Source organism: Chiroxiphia lanceolata, chromosome 29 (genome assembly GCF_009829145.1).
Source record: "Chiroxiphia lanceolata isolate bChiLan1 chromosome 29, bChiLan1.pri, whole genome shotgun sequence".
NCBI lineage: Eukaryota > Metazoa > Chordata > Aves > Passeriformes > Pipridae > Chiroxiphia > Chiroxiphia lanceolata.
This window is the reverse complement of record NC_045665.1, coordinates 665,036-688,225: the sequence shown is the minus strand read 5'-3', so window position 1 is coordinate 688,225 and position 23,190 is coordinate 665,036. Positions and strand designations below refer to the sequence as shown.

General features: G+C 51.3%; 1 protein-coding gene across 2 annotated transcripts in view; it reads left to right on the top strand.

Annotated features, from left to right (window-relative positions):
• Window positions 1-1,117: 1,117 nt before the first annotated feature.
• The window catches only part of POGZ (pogo transposable element derived with ZNF domain), a 28,397-nt gene continuing 6,324 nt past the window's right edge, over window positions 1,118-23,190 (top strand). For both annotated transcript variants that reach the window (XM_032713169.1, XM_032713168.1), the window contains exons 1-13: window positions 1,118-1,502; window positions 9,321-9,445; window positions 10,490-10,665; window positions 11,700-11,808; window positions 13,445-13,624; window positions 14,531-14,731; window positions 15,335-15,444; window positions 16,662-16,996; window positions 17,820-17,974; window positions 18,621-18,721; window positions 19,769-19,915; window positions 20,739-20,873; window positions 22,004-22,176. In XM_032713169.1, the coding sequence (XP_032569060.1) occupies window positions 9,322-9,445; window positions 10,490-10,665; window positions 11,700-11,808; window positions 13,445-13,624; window positions 14,531-14,731; window positions 15,335-15,444; window positions 16,662-16,996; window positions 17,820-17,974; window positions 18,621-18,721; window positions 19,769-19,915; window positions 20,739-20,873; window positions 22,004-22,176 (1,946 nt within the window). In that variant the 5' untranslated portion in view covers window positions 1,118-1,502; window position 9,321. The remainder of the gene's footprint in view (window positions 1,503-9,320; window positions 9,446-10,489; window positions 10,666-11,699; window positions 11,809-13,444; window positions 13,625-14,530; window positions 14,732-15,334; window positions 15,445-16,661; window positions 16,997-17,819; window positions 17,975-18,620; window positions 18,722-19,768; window positions 19,916-20,738; window positions 20,874-22,003; window positions 22,177-23,190) is intronic.

Below are 23,190 nucleotides of genomic sequence, written 5' to 3'. Positions count from 1 at the left end.
TTTCAAACAGCTGAAATTTGGGATAAATTCCTGGGCATGAGAGCAGCAACAGCAGAGGGGGAGAAACACGTCCCACATTCAGTGATCCCAGGGAAATCTGGGTGGAAAAGGAGGAATTTCTGGCTCTGAACTGATGAAAATCCACTTCTTTTTCCTAGTCCATGGAATGAGTTACGACATATTTGAGGATTAAACTGAGCACAGAACCAATGAATGAGCATCCTCAGGCAGCACAGTGACCCATTTGTGCAGAGCATCAAGGAAAAATATTTAATGGAGGATTCCCCAAATTAATTTTTTATTTTTTTTTTTGAGGTTTCGCTTCCCGAGGAGTCCGGAAAAAGAATTTTAGGAAGAGGCAGAAATATTTATTTCCGTAAAGAAACGTGTTCTTTGGGCCAAAGGATGGGGAGCTCAGAACTTCATCTGGGAATTAAAGGCTGGATTATGTGGATGGTTTCAACGCCCGGATTTAAAGAATGTTAATTACATTTAAATTTATCAGTAGTTACCTTCAAATTTACCCCAAATTAATAATAATAGTAATAATTGAACCCATTGTCCTGTCACCCCCTGCCAGTGCCACAGTCACTCTCCCTTTTTCTGAGCCCCTTTTGAGCTCGTAAAGGTGTTGAAAAGGTGCTGAAAAGGCGCTGAAAGGCTGTAAATGAGGGGTAATCACTCGTGAAGGCAGCAGGTTCCAGGGATCCAGGTAAAGCCAGACCAGGTGAAGGCAACACCTGCCCCAGGCGCGGGATTTTTGACAGGAAGCACCTTAAGGCCAACAACCTTCTCCTCCTCACCTGAGGGCTGACCCCGCCTCACAGCCCCTCACAGCCCTCAGGGGGTGGCGGGCGGCTCAGGCCCAGCTCCGGGAAACCCCGGGCCGGGTTCAGAGGGGGGGCAGCCCCTCGGTCCCGCTCCCTCCCTCACTCCCAGACGGATCTCAGGCCCCGCATCCCCCGCGGCGCCGCGAGGCAGCGGCGGGAGGCCCGTGAGGGCGGCGCGGGGGTCGCGCCCCGCCGGGCGCCATTTTCCTCCCCCCCCACCTCGGCCCCCCTCAGGGCCGCCCCCCGTGACGTCACCGCGCGCAGGAGGAAATGACGTCACCGTATCCCTCCGCCGGCCAGGTCCCCTTTTTTGTGTGTGTGTGTATGTGTGGTGTGTGTGTGTGTGGTGCGGCTGCGGGCGCCGCGCGCGTGTATCAGCCCGCCGGGCCCGGCGCCCTTTTTTCTTTACCCTCCCCGTGAGCTTGAAGGAGGGGGGGGGGGCGGGAAACACGGGACACGCCAAAGCACGGAGCCGCCCCCCGCCAGAACGTACAGAGGGCGAGCAGAACAGGGATAATTCCTCCTCCTCGTCATCATCCTCCTCCTTCTCCATCCTTCAGCATCCCGGGGGAGGGGGGGGGGCTCATGCCACCTGCCCCCGCGCCCTGCGGGTCGCCTCGCCCGGAGAGCGGCGGAGCCCCTTAGGGAGGAGCGGCGGCGGCGCTGAGGGAGGTGAGGCGGGGGGGTTGCGCTGTGAGGGGGGGGGGGGCGGCGGGATCGGGAGGGGGGGGTTACGGTGGTGGTGGGGGGCTGTTCGGGCTCGCTGATTGTGGAACCGGCTCGAACCGCCCGGGAATGGAGGAGAAGAAGGGAATGAAGGGGGGGGGGAGGGAGGGTGAGGGGAGGGGGGCGGCAGGGCCGGAGCGCGGCGTACACAAAGCGGCGGCGGCGGCGGGAGGAGGAGGAGGAGGAGAAGGAGGATGAGGGAGGAGGAGGAGGAGGAGGGAGGAGGGAGGAGGGCTCGCGGTGCCGGGGAGGAGCCGCGGCCGCTCCCGCCGGGCCCCGCCGGGCGCTCTGAGGGGGGACGCGGAGGGATCCGCGCGCACGCCCCTCACGGGCGGGCGGGCGGGGGGCGCGCGCGCGCGCGGGTGAAGCGGCCGCCCCTGAGGGGAGGGGGGCGGCGGTGATGCGGCCCCCGCCCGCGGGGGCTCCCTCCGCGCGCGCTATTCCCCCCCCCCCCCCCCCCATCCCCACACGCTCGGGGGTCGCTTCTCCCCCTTCCCGGGATCGCCGTTCCCGGGGGGACGAAAAGGGGGGAGAGGCCGCGTCTCCCCGTCCCCTCCACACCCCTCCGTCCGCCTCCCCGGTGCTGCCGCCCCCTCCTCGTTTTGCCGGCGCTGGCGCTGGTGGGCGGCCATGTTGGGCACGGGGATTATTTTTCGCCGCCTTTCTTAGCCGCCACAATACGCCGAGGGGTGGGTTTTGTGGGGTTCTCTGGAGGAACGGCCTTTCTTCCCCCCCCTTTTTAGGGGAGCTTAAGGGTGAGGGGGGGCGTCTCTGATCAGCTCAGGAGTGACATCCCTTCCCCTCCTTGGCCTGCTCGCTCTCCACCTTCGCAGAGTGGTTCCCCCTCTCCAGTGCCTTGTGTGAGCCCCTCAGGGAGCTGGGATTGCCATCCCGACACTCATCCTCTGGGATTGCCATCCCGACCCTCATCCTCTGGGATTGCCATCCCGACCCTCATCCTCTGGGATTGCCATCCCGACCCTCATCCTCTGGGATTGCCATCCCGACACTCATCCTCTGGGATTGCCATCCTGACACTCATCCTCAGGGATCTGGGGTTGCCATCCCACCCCTCATCCTCAGGGATCTGGGATTGCCATCCCACCCCTCATCCTCTAGAATTGCCATCCCACCCCTCAGGGATCTGGGATTGCCATCCCACCCCTCATCCTCAGGGATCTGGGATTGCCATCCCACCCCTCATCCTCTGGGATTGCCATCTCAACCCTCTCCCCAGGGATCTGGAATTGCCATCCCAACCCTCTCCCCAGGGATTTGGGATTGCCATCCCAACCCTCATCCTCTGGAATTGCCATCCCAACACTCATCCTCTCAGATCTGGAATTGCTCTCCCACCCCTCTCCCCAGGGATCTGGAATTGCCATCCCAACCCTCATCCTCTGGGATCTGGGATTGCCATCCCACCCCTCTCCCCAAGGATCAGGGATTCCCATCCCACCCCTCATCCTCTGGGATCACCATCCCACCCCTCATGCTCTGGGATCTGGGATTCCCATCCCACCCCTCATCCTCTGGGATCTGGGATTCCCATCCCACCCCTCATCCTCTGGGATCTGGGATCACCATCCCACCCCTCATCCTCTGGGATCTGGGATCCCCATCCCACCCCTCTCCTGATCCTCTCCCTCGATGCCCAGGTTCTCCCTGTCCTGCCACTGCCTCGTCCCTCCGCTGCCATCCCCAGGGGACAGGAGGGCTCTCCCTCCCTCCATCCCGGCTCCCTCCCCTCCCTCATCCCAACCCTCTCCAAGAACAAGGAAAAGCTGCTCTTTATTTGCTCCCCTGAGCTCACCCTCCCTCTCCTTCCTCCCTCTCCTTCCTCCCATCCCTGCCCCTGGCAAACCTGGGATCCTTCCCTGCCTTTTCCTGGCGCTGCCTCCCCGGGAAGCTCAGGAATTCCGTTCAGCAGGATCAGGAGTTCAGCAGGATCAGGAATTCAGCAGGATCAGGAATTCAGTTCAGCAGGATCAGGAATTCAGTTCAGCAGGATCAGGAATTCCGTTCAGCAGGATCAGGAATTCCGTTCAGCAGGATCAGGAATTCCGTTCAGCAGGATCAGGAATTCAGTTCAGCAGGATCAGGAATTCAGTTCAGCAGGATCAGGAATTCAGTTCAACAGGATCAGGAATTCCGTTCAGCAGGATCAGGAATTCCGTTCAGCAGGATCAGGAATTCCCTTCAGCAGGATCAGGAATTCCCTTCAGCAGGATCTCCTGGAGAAAGCACTGGGATCCCACACCCCCAGGCTGTTGCTCCTGGCTATTAAAAATCAGATTTTTGGTGCCATCCTGACGTTTTTTGGGGTGCTGGGGAACCCAGGCTGCCCCTCAGGGCATCCTTTTCCAGCTGGGATTCCTCCTTTTGGGAAATACTTCTCCAGGATGTGGGAATCAGGCACGTTCTGCTTTTCCCCGTGTTCCCGGAGCTCCAGTTAATTTTTTTCCCTGCACATCTTTGCCTTCAATCCCGTAATTATTAGCTTGGAAACCTCCTGCAGTGGTTTTTTCCCATCCCAGGGAATTCTCTCTCCGTTGCCTCTCCGGGCTCTTGTCCCTGTGGAAATGTTACTTCCAGTCTGGAATGGGTGGGAAAACTTGGGGGTTTTTTTTTTGGTGCCAGAAACTCGGAGTTTCCCACCAGTCTCCTCCCCCCCAAAAAAACACCCCAAAAATAACCCCAAAAAAAGTCAGAAATTGGTTTGTTTCCCTCAGCTCAGCTCGGGCTGGGAGGCAGATAACAATCAGCCTAATTAAATGCCTAATAAGACATTTTAATTAGTGGCATCAAGCCCTTTAATAAAACGTGTAGGGCTTGGGATGGTGGCATTCCTGGGAAGCACAAGGTGCCTTTGGGAAGTGATTCCTGAATTCTCTTGGCCTGGAGGGCGGGAATGTTGAACTGAACTCACCTTTTCCCCCCCAGGAAAAGCCACAAAAACCCCTCAGCCAAAAGTGTGTTTTCATCACCTCAGTTGCATCAGGTTCCAATCAATCACCTAAAGCCACCAAAAAGCTTTTTGTCTCAATTTATTTTTAATTTTTTTATTATTTTTTTAAGGCAGGAGTTGCAGAAGTGTGGAAACCTTTTGATCTGTGTTTGCTTTGAACCCTCGTGGGGGGGTTTTGGAGGCTCCCTGGAAAAATAAAGATGTTTTTTCCCTGCTGTTCAAAGAGGCTTTTGTCAGAAACCAGGGAGAAAATGAGGCAAAAAGGTGGGAATTCTGTGGAGAAGGACACGGGGGAGAGAGGGGGTGAGGAAAGTTCGGGTTTTGGGGCTAAAAATGGCGTTTTTGGGGCTGTGGTTTGTGCACGACCCGGCTCCGCCACGTTCCCGCTTTTCCAGGGGTTTGGTGGGATTGGGGTTTGTCCCAGGGGGGTTTTCCCTTTTCCCTGGAATCCTGGTGGGACCCAGGAGCAGCTTCTCCCTGGGCAGGGGTGTTCCAGGTGCATTCCAGGTGCATTCCAGGTGCATTCCAGGTGTATCCAGGTGCACTCCAGGTGCATCCAGGTGCATCCAGGTGCATCCAGGTATATTCCAGGTGCATTCCAGGTATATTCCAGGTGTATCCAGGTGTATCCAGGTGTGTTCCAAGTATATTCCAGGTGTATCCAGGTGTATTCCAGGGGCATTCCAGATATATTCCAGGTGTATCCAGGTATATTCCAGGGGCATTCCAGGTATATTCCAGGTATATTCCAGGTATATTCCAGGTGTATCCAGGTGTATCCAGGTGTATCCAGGTGTATCCAGGTATATTCCAGGTATATTCCAGGTATATTCCAGGTATATTCCAGGGGCATTCCAGGGGCATTCCAGGGGCATTCCAGGGGCATTCCAGGGGCATTCCAGGGGCATTCCAGGTTTGTTCCAGGTGCATTCCAGGTGCATTCCAGGTGCATTCCAGGTGCATTCCAGGTGCATTCCAGGTACATTCCAGGTGTATTCCAGGGACATTTCAGGGACATTCCAAGTGTGTCCCAGGGGCATTCCAGGTGTATTCCAGGTGTATCCAGGTGTATCCAGGGGCATTCCAGGTTCATTCCAGGTTTGTTCCAGGTGTATTCCAGGGGCATAATATCCCATCTTCATCCCAAACTCACCTCTGCTTTCCCAACTCACCTGGATCATGGAATGTGTTTATATATTAATAGATACACATGTACATTATTATTAATAGATTAATATAACATTAATACATTTAATATATATTACATTTAATATAATTTTATATATAAGATAATATTATATATGATATTATATATAATATAATTTTATAAGATAATATTATATAATATATATTATTACATATAATATAATTTTATATATAAGACAATATTATATATAATTATATGTAATATATATAGAATAGTATAATATATGATATATATAATACATATACACCATATACATATAATATAACATATAATATATATTAATATAGTACATATATATTAAGCTGTATCATGTCTTGCACAAATAACTCACACAAATATTTATATATATATTATATTACTATATTATATTTATATATAATTCCATCTCTAATAATGCATCCCTGTATTTATAGACAGAGATAGTAACACCCAGAGATAATATATGTATAAAAAAACCACCTTGCACTCTAAACCCTGCATTTCTTGCAGTGTTTAGGATATAATTTGTAATATTCTTTATCTTTTTTTTTGCTGTGTATATCTCAGTATATCTCAGTATATCTCAGTATATCTCAGTATATCTCAGTATATCTCAGTATATCTCAGTATATCTCAGTATATCTCAGTATATCTCAGTATATCTCAATATATCTCAGTATATCTCAATATATCTCAATATATCTCAATATATCTCAATATATCTCAATATATCTTAATATGTATTAATCTGTATCATGTCTTGACACAAATATTTATATATGTGTAATATATATATTATATATTACATTACTAATTAATATAATATATTGCTAATAAATGAAGTTAAAGTGGCAGGAGCTGCTTTTACCCCCTCAGCTCCTGGAGAAATATCTGGAATTTTTTTAACCCCAGAATTCCAGGGGGGGTTGGAACCTCCCTGGGCTGGATTAATTCTTGGATTTCTGCTGGTTATTTATGGATTATTTATGGATTATGTATGGATTATTTATGGATTATTCATGGATTGCCCAGGGCTGGAGCATCCAGGCCCTGCAGGAACAGGATCCCAACAATTCCCACTTGGAACGTTCCTGGCTCAGCTTTTCCCAACATTTCTTTGCTTCCAGACATTTCCAGGAAGGAGGGATGTTGGGAAAGGATTCCCGAGTGATTTTGGGGGTTTTTTGTCCCAGATTTCAGATTTCTGGTTGGTTTTCCTCAGATTTTGGGATTATATCCCAAGCTGGGGCAGAGATAATGGGATTTAATTTGATTCCCATCTCCACTCCAGAGCTTCTTCCCTTGGAATCCCATTCCCTTCCCACTCTCATTCCCACATTATTTGTGTCTTTTCCCACTCTCATTCCCACATTATTTGTTGTTTGTAATTATTTCATATTCAGCTGTTATTTATTAGATTTTATGTTTTTACATTTTTCCTGGTTTAAGGGATTTTGAGGTTGATTTTAAGGAATTCTAAGGCTGATTTTAAGGGATTTTCAGGCTGATTTTAAGCCTGATTTTAAGGGATTTTCAGGCTGATTTTAAGGCTGATTTTAAGGGATTTTAAGGCTGATTTTGAGGCTGATTTTGAGGCTGATTTTGAGGCTGATTTTGAGGCTGATTTTGAGGCTGATTTTAAGGGATTTTGAGGCTGATTTTAAGGGATTTTGAGGCTGATTTTGAGGCTGATTTTAAGGGATTTTGAGGCTGATTTTAAGGGATTTTGAGGCTGATTTTGAGGCTGATTTTAAGGGATTTTGAGGCTGATTTTGAGGCTGATTTTAAGGGATTTTGAGGCTGATTTTGAGGGATTTTGAGGCTGATTTTGAGGCTGATTTTAAGGGATTTTCAGGCTGATTTTCAGGAATTTTCAGGCTAACATTTTCAGGCTAATTTTAGACCTGTATTTTTTCTTCAGTGGGCACATCTGAGCAACTCCTGCCTTATCCCTGGATCCCTGTATCCCTGTATCCCTGTATCCCTGTATCCCTGGATCCCTGGATCCCTGTATCCCTGGATCCCTGGATCCCTGGATCCCTGGATCCCTGGATCCCTGGATCCCTCTATCCCTCTATCCCTGTATCCCTCTATCCCTCTATCCCTCTATCCCTGTATCCCTCTATCCCTGTTGCTGATTCCCAGTGCATCCCAGTTTCCCGGGTGTTGGGAAGGTGGGATAAAGGAGGGGGAGGAGGTCACTTAAAAAGCCCCTAAAAAAAGTGCTTTTTTGGGTTCAAAGGTGGCAGTTTTGGCTTCCCCAATTCCAGCAACTCCTTTGGGCTCCCCAAAAGGAAAATTGGGAATCCTGGAATTCCTGAATGGTGTAAAAGAGCATTTTGTGTTCTGAAAAATGAATATTTTCTGTGCTTCAAAAGCAGAACGAGGAGGGGTCGAAGCCACTCCAGGAAATCCCAGCTCCAGATCCATTTAAAAAACTTGGAATTAGAGCAGATTCAGCATCAATTTGGCCCCAGTCCTGGGGATAAAAAGGGCAAACCCAGATAATAAATCTCATATTATTTAAGCTCATTACTTAATCCAGCTCCTAATTCCTGCTTTTTAACGGCGAGCGAGTCAAATGAAATAAAAACTATTAAAAAACCACACTTTTTTTTTTTTTTTCCCCCAAATTTGGATGATTTTCCTGCTTCTCCCCCCCCTTGCCAAGCTGTTTGTTTGGGCTGCTTTTTCTCCAGACGTTTCCCATCCGCTTTTTTTCGTGGCTCTCAGACAAAATTCCCACTTTTTTTGCCACCCAAAACGTCGGGATTCAAATGATGGAGCCATCATGGATTTGTCTATGGATTTGTCTATGGATTTGTCCATGGATGGATGAGCCCCTTTGGAATGGGAATGTCTGGGAACAGGGTTTTAGGCTGAGTTATCCCGGAAAAATGGTTTGGAAGGTGGGTTTAAGCTCCAAGGCAGAGCTTAATTCCAGTGGGAATGTGGCTGGGCACACCCGGAGGCTCCTGTTTCCCTACCAGTGCCAATCCAGGGAATGCAGGAAAAATCCCACTGGAATGCTCAGCCCAGCTGGGGGGGATGAGGAGGGATGGAATTCCCTGGACTGGGAATGTCTGGGAACAGGGTTTTAGGCTGAGTTATCCCGGAAAAATGGTTTGGAAGGTGGGTTTAAGCTCCAAAGCAGAGCTTAATTCCAGTGGGAATGTGGCTGGGAACACCCGGAGGCTCCTGTTTCCCTGCTGGGAATGCAGGAAAAATCCCCCTGGAATGCTCAGCCCAGCTGGGGGGACGAGGAGGGATGGAATTCCCTGGAATGGGAATGTCTGGGAACAGGGCTTTAGGCTGAGTTATCCCGGAAAAATGGTTTGGAAGGTGGGTTTAAGCTCCAAGGCAGAGCTTAATTCCAGTGGGAATGTGGCTGGGAACACCGGGAGGCTCCCGTTTCCCTGCCAGTGCCAATCCAGGGAATTCCAGAGGCTCCCTTGTGGCCCATCCAGGGCTGGCCCCGTCCCTTCCAGACGTGGCCATTCCCATCCCTTCCCAATCCGGAGCTGCCGCTCGTTCCCGGCGTTCCTCCTCGGGAAGGATTCCTCTGCCCATCCCAGATTTATAATCCCGCTTTTCCCGTCCTTTTTCCCAGGATGGCGGACACGGATCTTTTCATGGAATGTGAGGAGGAGGAGCTGGAGCCCTGGCAGAAGATCAGCGATGTCATCGAGGACTCCGTGGTGGAGGATTATAATTCCGTGGATAAAACTGCCCCAGGTGAAGAATTCCCGGGAATTGTTGCCCTTCCAGGGGTTACATGGGAATGGGGAACGGCTGGGACCAAGGGAATCCTCCTTGCCCTGATCCCAGGGGGGATTTGGGATGACCAAGGGCCACATCCCTGCCCGGAGATGGGGGAGCCTCGTCCCAGCTGGAGGTGGGAATGGGTGGAACGTTCCCAAAATCCCGTCTGGAGTCATCCCAAGCTTCCCCCAGCCTCTGCTGTATCCCTGTGTTTTCCAAGGAATGCCGTGGTACCTCCAGGAGGACAATCCCTGCTACTGACCCACCTTATCCCATTCCCTGTGTTATATCCCTGTGTTTTCCAGGCAGGAATGCCATGGTTCCTCTGGGAGGACAATCCCTGCTCCCAGCTCACTCCCTGTGTTCTATCCCTGTGTTTTCCAGGCGGGAATGCCGTGGTACCTCCAGGAGCTCATTCCTTGTGTTATATCCCTGTGTTTTCCAGGCAGGAATGCCATGGTACCTCCCAGAGGACAGTCCCTGACCCACCCTATCCCATTCCCTGTGCTGTATCCCTGTGTTTTCCAGGCGGGAATGCCGTGGTTCCTCCAGGAGCTCATTCCCTGTGCTGTATCCCTGTGTTTTCCAGGCAGGAATGCCATGGTACCTCCAGGAGGACAATCTCTGCTCCCAGCTCATTCCCTGTGTTATATCCCAGGCGGGAATGCCGTGGTACCTCCAGGAACTCATTCCCTGTGCTGTCTCCCTGTGTTTTCCAGGCAGGAATGCCATGGTTCCTCCAGGAGGACAATCCCTGCTCCCAGCTCACTCCCTGTGTTATATCCCTGTGTTTTCCAGGCGGGAATGCCGTGGTACCTCCAGGAACTCATTCCCTGTGCTGTCTCCCTGTGTTTTCCAGGCGGGAATGCCGTGGTACCTCCAGGAGGACAATCCCTGCTCCCAGCTCATTCCCTGTGCTGTCTCCCTGTATTTTCCAGGCAGGAACCCCGTGGTACCTCCCAGAGGACAATCCCTGCTCCCAGCTCATTCCCTGTGTTGTATCCCTGTGTTTTCCAGGCGGGAATGCCGTGGTTCCTCCGGGAGGACAGTCCCTGCTGCTGACCCAGAGCCCCACGCCCGCGCTGGGGGCGGTGGTGACGCAGCCCCTGCTGCGGCCGGTGCAGATCATGCAGAACGCCAACCACGTGCCCACCCCCCCCGTGACCAGCCAGCCCATCTTCATCACCACCCAGGTGAGCTCCAGGAGCCCGAAAATCCCGGGAAAAGCAGCGGGAATAATCCAGTTTCCCCGCGCGGTTCGAGGGACGTCGCGCCAAGAACCCTCGAGGGGTTTGGGGTTGGTTGGACCAGCTTGGTCAACAAGGAGGAGTTTGGGAGGGGGAAGGTTTGGGGAAAAAGGAGATTTTTGGAGGAGAAGGTTTTGGGAAAAAGGAGATTTTTGGAGGAGAAGGTTTTGGGAGAAAGGAGAGTTTGGAAGGAGGAGGTTTGGGGAAAAAGGAGATTTTTGGAGGAGAAGGTTTTGGGAGAAAGGAGAGTTTGGAAGGAGGAGGTTTTGGGAAAAAGAGTTTGGAAGGAGGAGGTTTGGGGAAAAAAGAGAGTTTGGAAGGAAAAGGTTTGGGGGAAAAGGAGAGTTTGGAAGGAGGAGGTTTTGGGTAAAAGGAGAGTTTGGAAGGAGGAGGTTTTGGGAAAAAGAGTTTGGAAGGAGGAGGTTTTGGGAAAAAGAGTTTGGAAGGAGGAGGTTTTGGGAAAAAGAGTTTGGAAGGAGGAGGTTTTGGGAAAAAGAGTTTGGAAGGAGGAGGTTTTGGGAAAAAGAGTTTGGAAGGAGGAGGTTTTGGGAAAAAGAGTTTGGAAGGAGGAGGTTTTGGGAAAAAGAGTTTGGAAGGAGGAGGTTTTGGGAAAAAGAGTTTGGAAGGAGGAGGTTTTGGGAAAAAGAGTTTGGAAGGAGGAGGTTTTGGGAAAAAGAGTTTGGAAGGAGGAGGTTTTGGGAAAAAGAGTTTTGAAGGAGGAGGTTTTGGGAAAAAGGAGAGTTTTGAAAAAAAAAAAAGGAGTTTTTTTAAGGAGGAGGATTTTCCAGGGAGAAGGTTTTTGGGTGCTTTGGGAAGGGGGATGAGCAGAGGCTGTTTGTGGGGTATTGTCAAGTGGAAGGAAGGCACCTCTGGGTGCTGACACTGTGGGGTGGGTTGTTTTTATCCCTTTATCGGCTTTTTAGGGTGGAAAGGTTGGGCTTGGGAATGCTCTGTGTGGTAACGGTGCTGTTTGATCCCAGGGCTTTCCCGTGAGGAACGTGAGGCCCGTCCAGAACACCATGAACCAGGTCGGGATCGTCCTCAACGTCCAGCAAGGGCAGACAGTGAGACCCATCACCCTCGTGCCAGGTAGGGGCTCCTTTTTGGGGCTAAACCCACCAAAAATGGCATTTCCAACTCGTGTTTCCCAGGGGGAGGGTCAGCTCTGCGAGGGGAATTTTTAAATAACACACATTTCTGCTGTGGAAGCTCAGAAGGACCAAACTCGGGGTCACTGTCCCCAGAAATGAGTCTCCAAAGCCTCGTGTCCGAATTAATTTGGAACTGGAGGATCCCCCTGAGTTTCCATCCCCGGGAATGCGACTGGGAACCTCGGAGGGATTAGGAAAGAGAATAAAAATGGGCATGAAAACATGGTTTATAAATGGAATTAAAGCAACCAAATCCTGAAACTGGAGCTCAGTTGGATGAGTTGATCCAGGCCTGGGCTGGGATGAGTTGATCCAGGCCTGGGATGGGATGAGTTGATGCAGGCCTGGGCTGGGATGAGTTGATCCAGGCCTGGGATGGGATGAGTTGATCCAGGCCTGGGATGGGATTTCTGATCTAGGCCTGGGATGGGATCCCTGATCTAGGCCTGGGCTGGGATCACTGATCTAGGCCTGGGCTGGGATCTCTGATCTAGGCCTGGGCTGGGATCTCTGAACTAGGCCTGGGCTGGGATCTCTGATCTAGGCTTGGGCTGGGATTCCTGGTCTAGGCCTGGGCTGGGATCCCTGATCTAGGCCTGGGCTGGGATCCCTGATCTAGGCCTGGGCTGGGATCCCTGATCTAGGCCTGGGCTGGGATCCCTGATCTAGGCCTGGGCTGGGATCCCTGATCTAGGCCTGGGCTGGGATCTCTGATCTAGGCCTGGGCTGGGATCTCTGATCTAGGCCTGGGCTGGGATCCCTGATCTAGGCCTGGGCTGGGATCTCTGATCTAGGCCTGGGCTGGGATCCCTGATCTAGGCCTGGGCTGGGATCCCTGATCTAGGCCTGGGCTGGGATCCCTGATCTAGGCCTGGGCTGGGATCCCTGATCTAGGCCTGGGCTGGGATCTCTGAACTAGGCCTGGGCTGGGATCTCTGAACTAGGCCTGGGCTGGGATCCCTGATCTAGGCCTGGGCTGGGATCTCTGATCTAGGCCTGGGCTGGGATCTCTGATCTAGGCCTGGGCTGGGATCCCTGATCTAGGCCTGGGCTGGGATCTCTGATCTAGGCCTGGGCTGGGATCCCTGATCTAGGCCTGGGCTGGGATCTCTGAACTAGGCCTGGGCTGGGATCTCTGATCTAGGCCTGGGCTGGGATCCCTGATCTAGGCCTGGGCTGGGATCTCTGATCTAGGCCTGGGCTGGGATCTCTGAACTAGGCCTGGGCTGGGATCTCTGATCTAGGCCTGGGCTGGGATCCCTGATCTAGGCCTGGGCTGGGATCTCTGAACTAGGCCTGGGCTGGGATCTCTGAACTAGGCCTGGGCTGGGATCCCTGATCTAGGCCTGGGCTGGGATCTCTGATCTAGGCCTGGGCTGGGATCTCTGATCTAGGCCTGGGCTGGGATCCCTGATCTAGGCCTGGGCTGGGATCTCTGAACTAGGCCTGGGCTGGGATCTCTGATCTAGGCCTGGGCTGGGATCCCTGATCTAGGCCTGGGCTGGGATCTCTGATCTAGGCCTGGGCTGGGGTTCCTGGGGCAGGCCTGTCTCCCTGATGTCTGATCTTTGCAGCCCCAGGTACCCAGTTTGTCAAGCCGGCCGTGGGGGTGCCCCAGGTGTTCTCCCCCGTGGCCCAGGTGAGGGCGGGGGCCCCTCTGCCCGTCAGACCCGCCACCAACACCTTCACCACGGTGATCCCGGCCACGCTGACCCTGCGCAGCACCGTGCCCCAGGCCCAGGCCCCACAGCAGAGTGAGTCCTGCCCCAGCTCCTCCAGAACCCCCTCCCTGGGCTGGGCAGCCCTGTCCGGGCAGGAATTTATCCCACTGTCCAATCTGAACCTGCCCTTCCCTCTGCTCCTGCTGCTGCTCCCCCTTGACAGCTTAATGTGTGGAGCTTAATTACTTCTAGATTCAGTTTAATGTGTGGAGCTTAATTACTTCTAGATTCAGTTTAATGTGTGGAGCTTAATTACTTCTAGATTCAGTTTAATGTGTGGAGCTTAATTACTTCTAGATTCAGTTTAATGTGTGGAGCTTAATTACTTCTAGATTCAGTTTAATGTGTGGAGCTTAATTACTTCTAGATTCAGTTTAATGTGTGGAGCTTAATTACTTCTAGATTCAGTTTAATGTGTGGAGCTTAATTACTTCTAGATACAATTTAAGGGGGGGTAGCAGTTCTAGATACAGTTTAATGTGTGGAGCTTAATTAGTTCTAGATACAGTTTAATGTGTGGAGCTTAATTAGTTCTAGATTCAGTTTAATGTGTGGAGCTTAATTAGTTCTAGATACAGTTTAATATATGGGGCTCAATTAGTTCTGGATTCAGTTTAAGGGGGATTAGCAGTTCTAGCTACAGTTTAATATATGGAGCTTAATTAGTCCTAGATACAGTTTAATGTGTGGAACTTAATTAGTTCTAGATGCAGTTTAATGTGTGGAGCTTAATTAGTTCTAGACACAGTTTAAGCAGAGCCCAGCCCGGCTCCCACCTCCTGCCTGGAGCTGTAGGGACTGAGAAGGTCCCCCCTGAGCCTCCCCATTCCCAGTGGGATAATCCACAGCTCAGCCACGTCCGGGGCAGACTCAGAGGGGTTGGGGTTCCCGCAGACCGTGCGGATTCCCGGCTGGAATTGTGTTGTCCCTTCCTCCCAGTGAGCATCGCCAGCTTCGTGACCGTGAAGAGGCCCGGGGTGACCGGGGAGAACAGCAACGAGGTGGCCAAGCTGGTGAACACCCTCAACACTGTCCCCTCCCTGGGCCAGAGCCCGGGGCCCCTCGTGGTGTCCAACAGCAGCCCCGGATCCCAGAGATCCAGCGTGTCGGAATCCTCGTCCTCCTCCTCGTCCCTCAAAGGTAACGGGCGGCCCCTCCCAAAAAAACCACCTTCCAAAGGGTGTGGGAGCCAAAAATCAAGGGGTATTGTGTGGTATTGGGAATCCAAGCTGGGTTTAAGGGGCATTTGGTGGCCTTGGGAGCCCAAACTGGATTTAAGGGACATTTGATGGCCTTAGGAGCCCAAATTGGATTTAAGGGACATTTCATGGCCTTGGGAGTGAAGAAAAGGATTTAAAGGGCATTTGATGGCCTTGGGAGCCAAAAGTTGGTTTAAGGGACATTTGATGGCCTTGGGAGCCCAAACTGGATTTAAGGGACATTTCGTGGCCTTGGGAGCCAGAAGTTGATTTAAGGGACATTTCATGGCCTTGGGAGCCCAAACTGGGTTTAAGAGACATTTCATGGCCTTGGGAGCCCAAAACTGGATTTAAGGGACATTTGATGGCCTTGGGAGCCCAAACTGGATTTAAGGGACATTCCATGTGATCTGTAATTCCAAGTGTGTTTCTCCAGCTGGAGGAGAAGGCGAGACCTTCCAGTCTGCTGGAAAACCAACCAGATGTTTAAAGACGTGGGGATTTCACCCTGTTTTGTTTCATTTTGGGGTTTCTCTTGTCACAGTCAGCTCATCCCCTATTCCCACCTTCGACCTGCAAGACGGGGGCAGGAAGGTTTGTCCCCGCTGTGACGCCCAGTTCAGAGTCACCGAAGCTTTGAGAGGACACATGTGTGTGAGTGGCAGTTCCCAAAGGATTTTCTGGGATAGCTTTGCACCTTAATTATTTCTGGATACGGTTCCATGTGAGGGATTTAATTATTTCTAGATTCAGTTCGATGTGTGGGGCTTAATTACATCTAGTTTCAGTTTAAGGGGGATTAGCAGTTCTAGATTCAGTTTAATATGTGGGGTTTAATTAGTTCTAGAGTCCATTTAGGGGACATTAGCAGTTCTAGATAGTTTAAGATATGAGGCTTAATTAGTTGTAGATTAAGTTTAAGGAGGATTAGCATTTCTAGATACAGTTTAATATGTGGGACTTAATTAGTTCTAGATACAATTTAAGGGGGATTAGCAGTTCTAGATTCAGTTTAGAGGGGATTAGCAGTTCTAGATAGTTTAAGATATGGGGCTTAATTAGTTATAGATACAGTTTAAGGGGGATTAGCAGTTCTAGATACAGTTTAATATGTGGAGCTTAATTATAGATTCAGTTTAAGGTAGATTAGCATTTCTAGATACAGTTTAATGTGTGAGGCTTAATTAGTTCTAGATTCAGTTCAGGGGGGATTAGCAGTTCTAGATTAAGTTCAGGGGGGATTAGCAGTTCTAGATTCAGTTTTAGGGGGGATTAGCAGTTCTAGATCCAACTCAATGTGGGACTTAATGATTTCCAGACACGATTTAATGCAGGGCTCAGTCATTTCTAGACTCAGTTCCATACTGGGGTGGTTTCAGCTCTCCCTGGGCACAGTTCCCTTGGTGTGTTAGGGTGGTTTTAACTCTCCCTGGGCACAGTTCCCTGCTTTTTTTGGGGTGGTTTTAACTCTCCCTGGGCACAGTTCCCTGCTTTTTTTGGGGTGGTTTTAACTCTCCCTGGGCACAGTTCCCTGCTTTTTCTGGGGTGGTTTCAGCTCTCCCTGGGCACAGTTCCCTTGGTGTGTTAGGGTGGTTTTAACTCTCCCTGGGCACAGTTCCCTGCTTTTTTTGGGGTGGTTTTAGCTCTCCCTGGGCACAGTTCCCTGCTTTTTTTGGGGTGGTTTTAGCTCTCCCTGAGCACAGTTCCCTGCTTTTTTTGGGGTGGTTTTAGCTCTCCCTGGGCACAGTTCCCTGCTTTTTTTGGGGTGGTTTTAGCTCTCCCTGGGCACAGTTCCCTGCTTTTTTTGGGGTGGTTTTATCTCTCCCTGGGCACAATTCCCTGCTGATTAACCCCTGTGCTCTTTCTCTCAGTACTGCTGCCCCGAGATGGTGGAGTTCCTGAAGAAGAGGAAATCCCTGGATTCAGAGCCCCCCCTGCAGTCCCCCAAACCCCCGTCCCCGGAGAAACCCCCGGCAGGAGCCCCCCCTGCCCCGTGCCCGGCGGTGCCAGCCCTGTCCCCCTGTGCCAAGGGCCCTGAGGGGGGTGAGGGGGGCCCAGACTCTGCCCAGAGCAAGCTCATCATGCTGGTGGATGATTTCTACTACGGCCGGGACGGGGGCAAAGGTGCCCAGCTGCTGCCCTTCCCCAAGGTGCCCACGTCTTTCCGCTGCCCACACTGCACCAAGAGGCTCAAGAACAACATCAGGTGAGCAAGAGGGGCACAAAGGGGGGGCACAGGGCCTGGGCAGCCATGGGTTGGGGGGTTAGAGCTGAGCTGGGAGCACCAGTGGTGCTGCAGAGTTATGGGGGGTGAATAGGAACCAACTCCAGTTTGGAGGGTTAGAGTTGAGCTGGGAGCACCAGTGGTGCTGCAGAGTTACAGTGGGTAAAAACCAGCCTGGGCAGCCCCAGTTTGGAGGGTTAGAACTGAACTGGGAGCACCAGTGGTGCTGCAGAGTTATGGGGGGTGAATAGAAACCAGCCTGAACAGCCCCAGTTTGTAGGGTTAGAGCTGAACTGGGAGCACCAGTGGTGCTGCAGAGCTACAGTGGGAATATATAATAAAACCAGCCTGAACAGCCCCAGTTTGGAGGGTTAGAACTGAACTGGGAGCACCAGTGGTGCTGCAGAGTTACAGTGGGTAAAAACCACCCTGAACAGCCCCAATTCCCAGGGTTAGGAATGACCTGGGAGCACCAGTGGTGCTGCAGAGTTATGGGGTGTGAATAAAACCCAGCCTGAGCAGCCCCATTTTCTGGGTCAGTCTCCTTTGCTCATGGCTGGATGACCAGAAATAACAATTCCTGAGGAACAATAATTCTCCTTCTCATCTTTCTGCGTCGATTTTTCGCCAGAAAGAGGAAATATTTTGCCGAAATGGCATTTTCTGGGCGAGCCACTCTTCAGTCCCACTGTGTTTTGCCAGCAAGGAGGCACCAAATGGGGGGCCAAGAAGGGCTCAAACCCGGAGTTTCGGGGCTCAAGAGGTGCAGAACACCTGGATTTGTGTCTCCCTCCCCTTTTTGCAGGTTCATGAACCACATGAAGCACCACGTGGAGCTGGACCAGCAGAACGGCGAGGTGGACGTGCACACCATCTGCCAGCACTGCTACAGGCAGTTCTCCACCCCCTTCCAGCTCCAGTGCCACCTGGAGAACGTCCACAGCCCCTACGAGTCCACCAGTGAGCCTTTGAAACCTTAAAAACTGTTTTGTTTTGTTTTTTTTTTCCTGGTGTTAAATCTTGCAGGAGTCCCCAAAGAACTTGGGGCTCGTTTTTAAAGCCAGCAAGTAGAACCAGTTCTTAGGGTGGCCCAGGTGAGAACATCCCTCGGTGATGGGCTCAGTTTTACTCCATTTTAATGCAGGGAATTGTTCTGTTTTGCTGAAAAAAAACCACAAACCCTCTCCAGATGCTGCTGGTTTTGCTCTCCCCTGACTCAAAACATCAGCAGGTGAAGTGGAGTCACACGAGTGTCACAGAGTCGAAATCCACTTCAGTTTGGGGCAGAAAGTCACTCTTTTAATTTCCTGCTCCATTTAATCATTGGATAATTTAAAATCATCTGAGCCTTGGTTTTGTGGTTTGCCAGCTCTGCTCAGAATATTGAAAATTCCTTTTGATTTTTAAATTTTGTCTTAAAGAAGTCTTAGAGATGTTCCCACACGGTCTTTCACATCAGTCCTGGTATTCCCAAATCCAGTGGATCCCAAAGAAGGATTTATCCCCCTTTTCCACAGGAGAACACTGATAATAAATCTGACCAAAGAAACCTAAAATTTGAATTTTTCCCCCCAATTTTGACCTGCTTTTCCTTCTCTTTTTGCAGCCAAGTGCAAGATCTGTGAGTGGGCCTTCGAGAGCGAGCCCATGTTCCTGCAGCACATGAAGGACACCCACAAGCCTGGGGAGATGCCCTACGTGTGCCAGGTGGGAAAAAAGGGATTTGGGAGCTGGATTTCACTCTCACATAGCAGAAAAAAAGAGGAAATCTGGGATTTTCCATCCCAATTAGGGGTCCTGGGGAGTTGTGGTTTTTTTCCCCAGGCCAGGAGAGCTCCACGAGTTAAAAACAGGGGGAGAAACTTCCAAACCAAGTTGTGTTCAACCAGATTTTGCTCCAGATTCTGCCTTAATGAATTCCACTAATGAATTCCATTAATGAATTCTCCTTAATGAATTCCATTAATGAATTCTCCTTAATGAATCCCATTAATGAATTCTTCTCAGCTGCTCTGCGCTGACTGGCTCTCCCTCCCTTTTTAACTTTTCCCTTTTTCCCTTGGGATTTGGAGCTGGAATTGTCACTTCCCTTTCACAAGAGGGGGTTGAAATCTGCCTCTCCAAACTCCTCTGAGCAGTTGCTTGATTTACCACCTCCCAGGAATAACCAGGATCTAATTCCTGAACTCCACCAAGCTCCAAGGAGCTGGGCTTGGACGAGCCCTGTGTGTCCAGCTCAGGCTGTTCCAGCATTCCTGGTATTCCTGGGAATGTGCTGTTGGGATCTCCACATCCTGGTGAGGAGAAGGAGCCAAATCCCTGCATTATTTCTCCATTAATTGGGATTTTCCCATCATTTTTCCAGGTGTGTCAGTACCGTTCCTCCCTCTACTCCGAGGTGGACAGTCACTTCCAGATGATCTGCACTGACTGTCTCTCCCTCCCTTTTGAATTTTTTCCCTTTTTCCCTTGGGATTTGGAGCTGGAATTGTCACTTCCCTTTCACAAGAGGGGGTTGAAATCTGCCTCTCCAAACTCCTCTGAGCAGTTGCTTGATTTACCACGTCCCAGGAATAACCAGGATCTAATTCCTGAACTCCACCAAGCTCCAAGGAGCTGGGCTTGGACGAGCCCTGTGTGTCCAGCTCAGGCTGTTCCACCATTCCTGGTATTCCTGGGAATGTGCTGTTGGGATCTCCACGTCCTGATGACTGAATTTCCCCGTGAATTGGGATTTTCCCATCATTTTTCCAGGTGTGTCAGTACCGTTCCTCCCTCTACTCCGAGGTGGACAGTCACTTCCGGATGATCCACGAGGACACCCGGCACCTGCTCTGCCCCTACTGCCTCAAGGTCTTCAAAAATGGGAATGCTTTCCAGCAGCACTTCATGAGGCACCAGGTACACCAGGAATCACCTGTCTGGGAGGGGAAAAATGAGCTCTTGGTAGGGAGAATTTGGGAATTTGCCCCAAAATGCTCTGCTGGATTCCCCTGAGGGGCAAAGGGAAGGCAGCTCTTGAGGGAATGAGGCTCCAGGATACACTAGGAATCACCTGTCTGGGGAGAGGAAAATGAGGTCTTAGGGGGTAGAATTTGGGAATTCAGGGACTTTACCAAGTGCCTGAAATGATTTACCCCAAAATCTCTGCCCTGAGAGGCAAAGAGAAGGCAGCTCTTGAGGGAATGAGGCACCAGGTACACCAGGAATCACCTGTCTGGGAGGGGAAAAATGAGCTCTTGGTAAGGGAGAATTTAGGAATTTGCCTCAAAATGCTCTGCTGGACTCCCCTGAGAGGCAGCTCTTGAGGGAATGAGGCACCAGCTACACCAGGAATCACCTGTCTGGGGGTGGAAAATGAGCTCTTAGGATGTAGAATTTGGGAATTCTGAAAGTGCCTGAAATGATTTGCCCCCAGATCCTCTGCTGGGCTCCCCTGAGAGGCAACTCCTGAGGGAATGTTGCCCCAGGACCTGTTCTGTGGCACTTCCAGGTGTGGTGTCTCTGCAGAACATCATGATTTTAATTAAAAACTTTAAAACCAATTTAAACCAACCCCACCAGTGCAGGAGGAAAACGGGGCCTCCTTTGCTTTCCAAGAGGGGGAAAACTGGGGGGGTTGGAGTTTTATTTTATTTTCATTTTTAAAACCAAACCCTTCTGTGTGTGGGGGGGGGGGAAACTCCTGTTCCTCTCAACTGCATTTCTTCCCCCTTTGCTTTAGAAGAAGAGTGTTTATCACTGCAACAAGTGCAGGCTCCAGTTCCTCTTTGCCAAGGACAAAATCGAGCACAAGCTGCAGCACCACAAAACCTTCCGCAAGCCCAAGCAGCTGGAAGGGTTAAAACCTGGAACCAAGGTGAGGAATCCCAGGTTTTCTGAGGAATCCCAAGCTCTGGCTCCCTCAGGGAACACCAGGAGTGTTCGTGTTTGCTGAAAAAACCAGGCTGGTTTTGCTTAAACCACGGTGGCTGGGCTGTGTAATTAGTTAATTGGGTGATTCAGGGAGGGAGGAAGTGAGAGGGAGGAGGGTGACAGAGGTTGAACTCACCTCTGGAGGAGGTGCCTGAGCTGTCTGGATGTGCTCTGTAGTTTTTTAAGGACAAACAGGCACTTTTGGGGCTCAAATCCTGTGTCCTGGGGGGGCTGAGTCGAGTCCCTGGAGCTCCTGAGCCTGAATTTGGCTGCAGAGAATCCCAGAGTGGTTTGGGTGGGAAAGGACCTGAAGGATCATCCAGACCCTGGGCAGGGACAGCTTCCATGAGCCCAGGTTGCTCAAATCCTGTGTCCCTGGAGCACCTGAGCCTGAATTTGGCTGCTCAAATCCTGTGTCCTGTGTCCCTGGAGCTCCTGAATTTGGCTGCAGAGAATCCCAGAGTGGTTTGGGTGGGAAGGGACTTGAGGGATCATCCAGACCATGGTCAGGGACACCTTCCACAAGCCCAGGTTGCTCAAATCCTGTGTCCCTGGAGCTCCTGAATTTGGCTACAGAGAATTCCAGAATGGTTTGGGTGGGAAAGGACCAGACCACGGGCAGGGACACCTTCCATGAGCCCAGGTTGCTCAAATCCTGTGTCCCTGGAGCTCCTGAATTCGGCTGCAGAGAATCCCAGAGTGGTTTGGGTGGGAAGGGACCTGAGGGATCATCCAGACCATGGGCAGGGACACCTTCCACAAGCCCAGGTTGCTCCAACCTGCCCTTGGACACTTCCAGGGGTAGAACATCCATGGAATAACCTCCAAAGTGCCTCCCCACCCTCCCAGGGAAGGATTTCTTCCCAATATCCACCCTAAATTTCCCTATTTCAGTCTGAACCCACCCCCCTTGTCCTGTCACCCCAGTTCCTGATGAACAGCCCCTCTCCACCTTCCCTGTTCCCTTCCAGGACCTGAATGGGCTCTGAGGTCTCCACACAACCTTCTCCTCTCCAGGTTGACCATTCCCAGCTCATTTCTGCCCCTTTTTTTGGTGTCTCTGCTCCCTTTCAGGTGACAATCAGGGCGTCCAGGGGACAACCGCGGACGTTGCCGGTCTCTTCCAACGACATGTCCCAGGGCATGGGACAGGACACAGCTCCTCTGTCCTCATCCTCAGACCCCCAGCCCATCTTCCTGTACCCTCCTGTCCAGAGGAACGTCCAGAAACGAGCTGTCAAAAAAATGTGAGAGCTCCTTTTTGGGGTTGAATTCTTAATTTCTGAAGGTTTCGGAGGGGCCGCCGTGGGTCGTTTCAGTGCCAACGAGGGGTGGGGAGCACCTGATCCTGTGCCAAGGGGGGGTTTGTTCCATGAGTTTGGCTTCCCACAGAACCAGGATTGTGGTGGGAAAGCCCTTGAGGTGAGGCTGAAATCCAGAGTGAGCTGACAGTGGAATTCCAAGGGATGGATTCCTGCCCACCCCGAAGGGTCATGGAATGGTTTGGGTGGGAAGGGACTTAAAGATCATCCCCTAGACCTGCTCCTGGCCCTGGACACTCCCAGGGCTGGGGAATCCATGGAATAACCTGTGCCAGGGCCTCCCCACCCTCCCAGGGAAGGATTCCTTCCCCATATCCACCCTAAATTTCCCTGTTTCAGTCCGACCCTGTCCCCCTTGTCCTGTCACTGCACCCCTTGTACAAAATCCCTCTCCTGTAGCCCCTCCTGGTGCTGCTGCCTCGTCCTCAGGATTATTATTTCCTGTCATTTTCCCATTTATTACCCACTTCCAAATGATTTCCAGGGAGTGGGAAACACCGACAGGGAGGGGGAAACACGGGGAGGGGGAAACACCAACAGGGAGGAACTCGCTCGTTCCTTAAATCCTCTTTTATCCCAACAACAGCCACAATTCCAAGCACATCCCACAATTCCAAGCCTAACCAAGCTCTCCCTCCCCCTCTTGCAGGAGCGTCCTGGGCAGATTCCCATTTATTAACCACTTCCAAATGATTTATAGGGAGTGGGAAACACCAACACCGAGGAACTCGAGGAACTCGCTCATTCCTTAAATCCTTAAATCCCCTTTTATCCCAACAACGGCCACAATTCCAAGCACATCCCACAATTCCAAGCCTAACCAAGCTCTCCCTCCCTCTCTTGCAGGAGTGTCCTGGGCAGATTCCCATTTATTACCCACTTCCAAATGATTTCCAGGGAGTGGGAAACACCAACAGGGAGGAACTCGCTTGTTCCTTA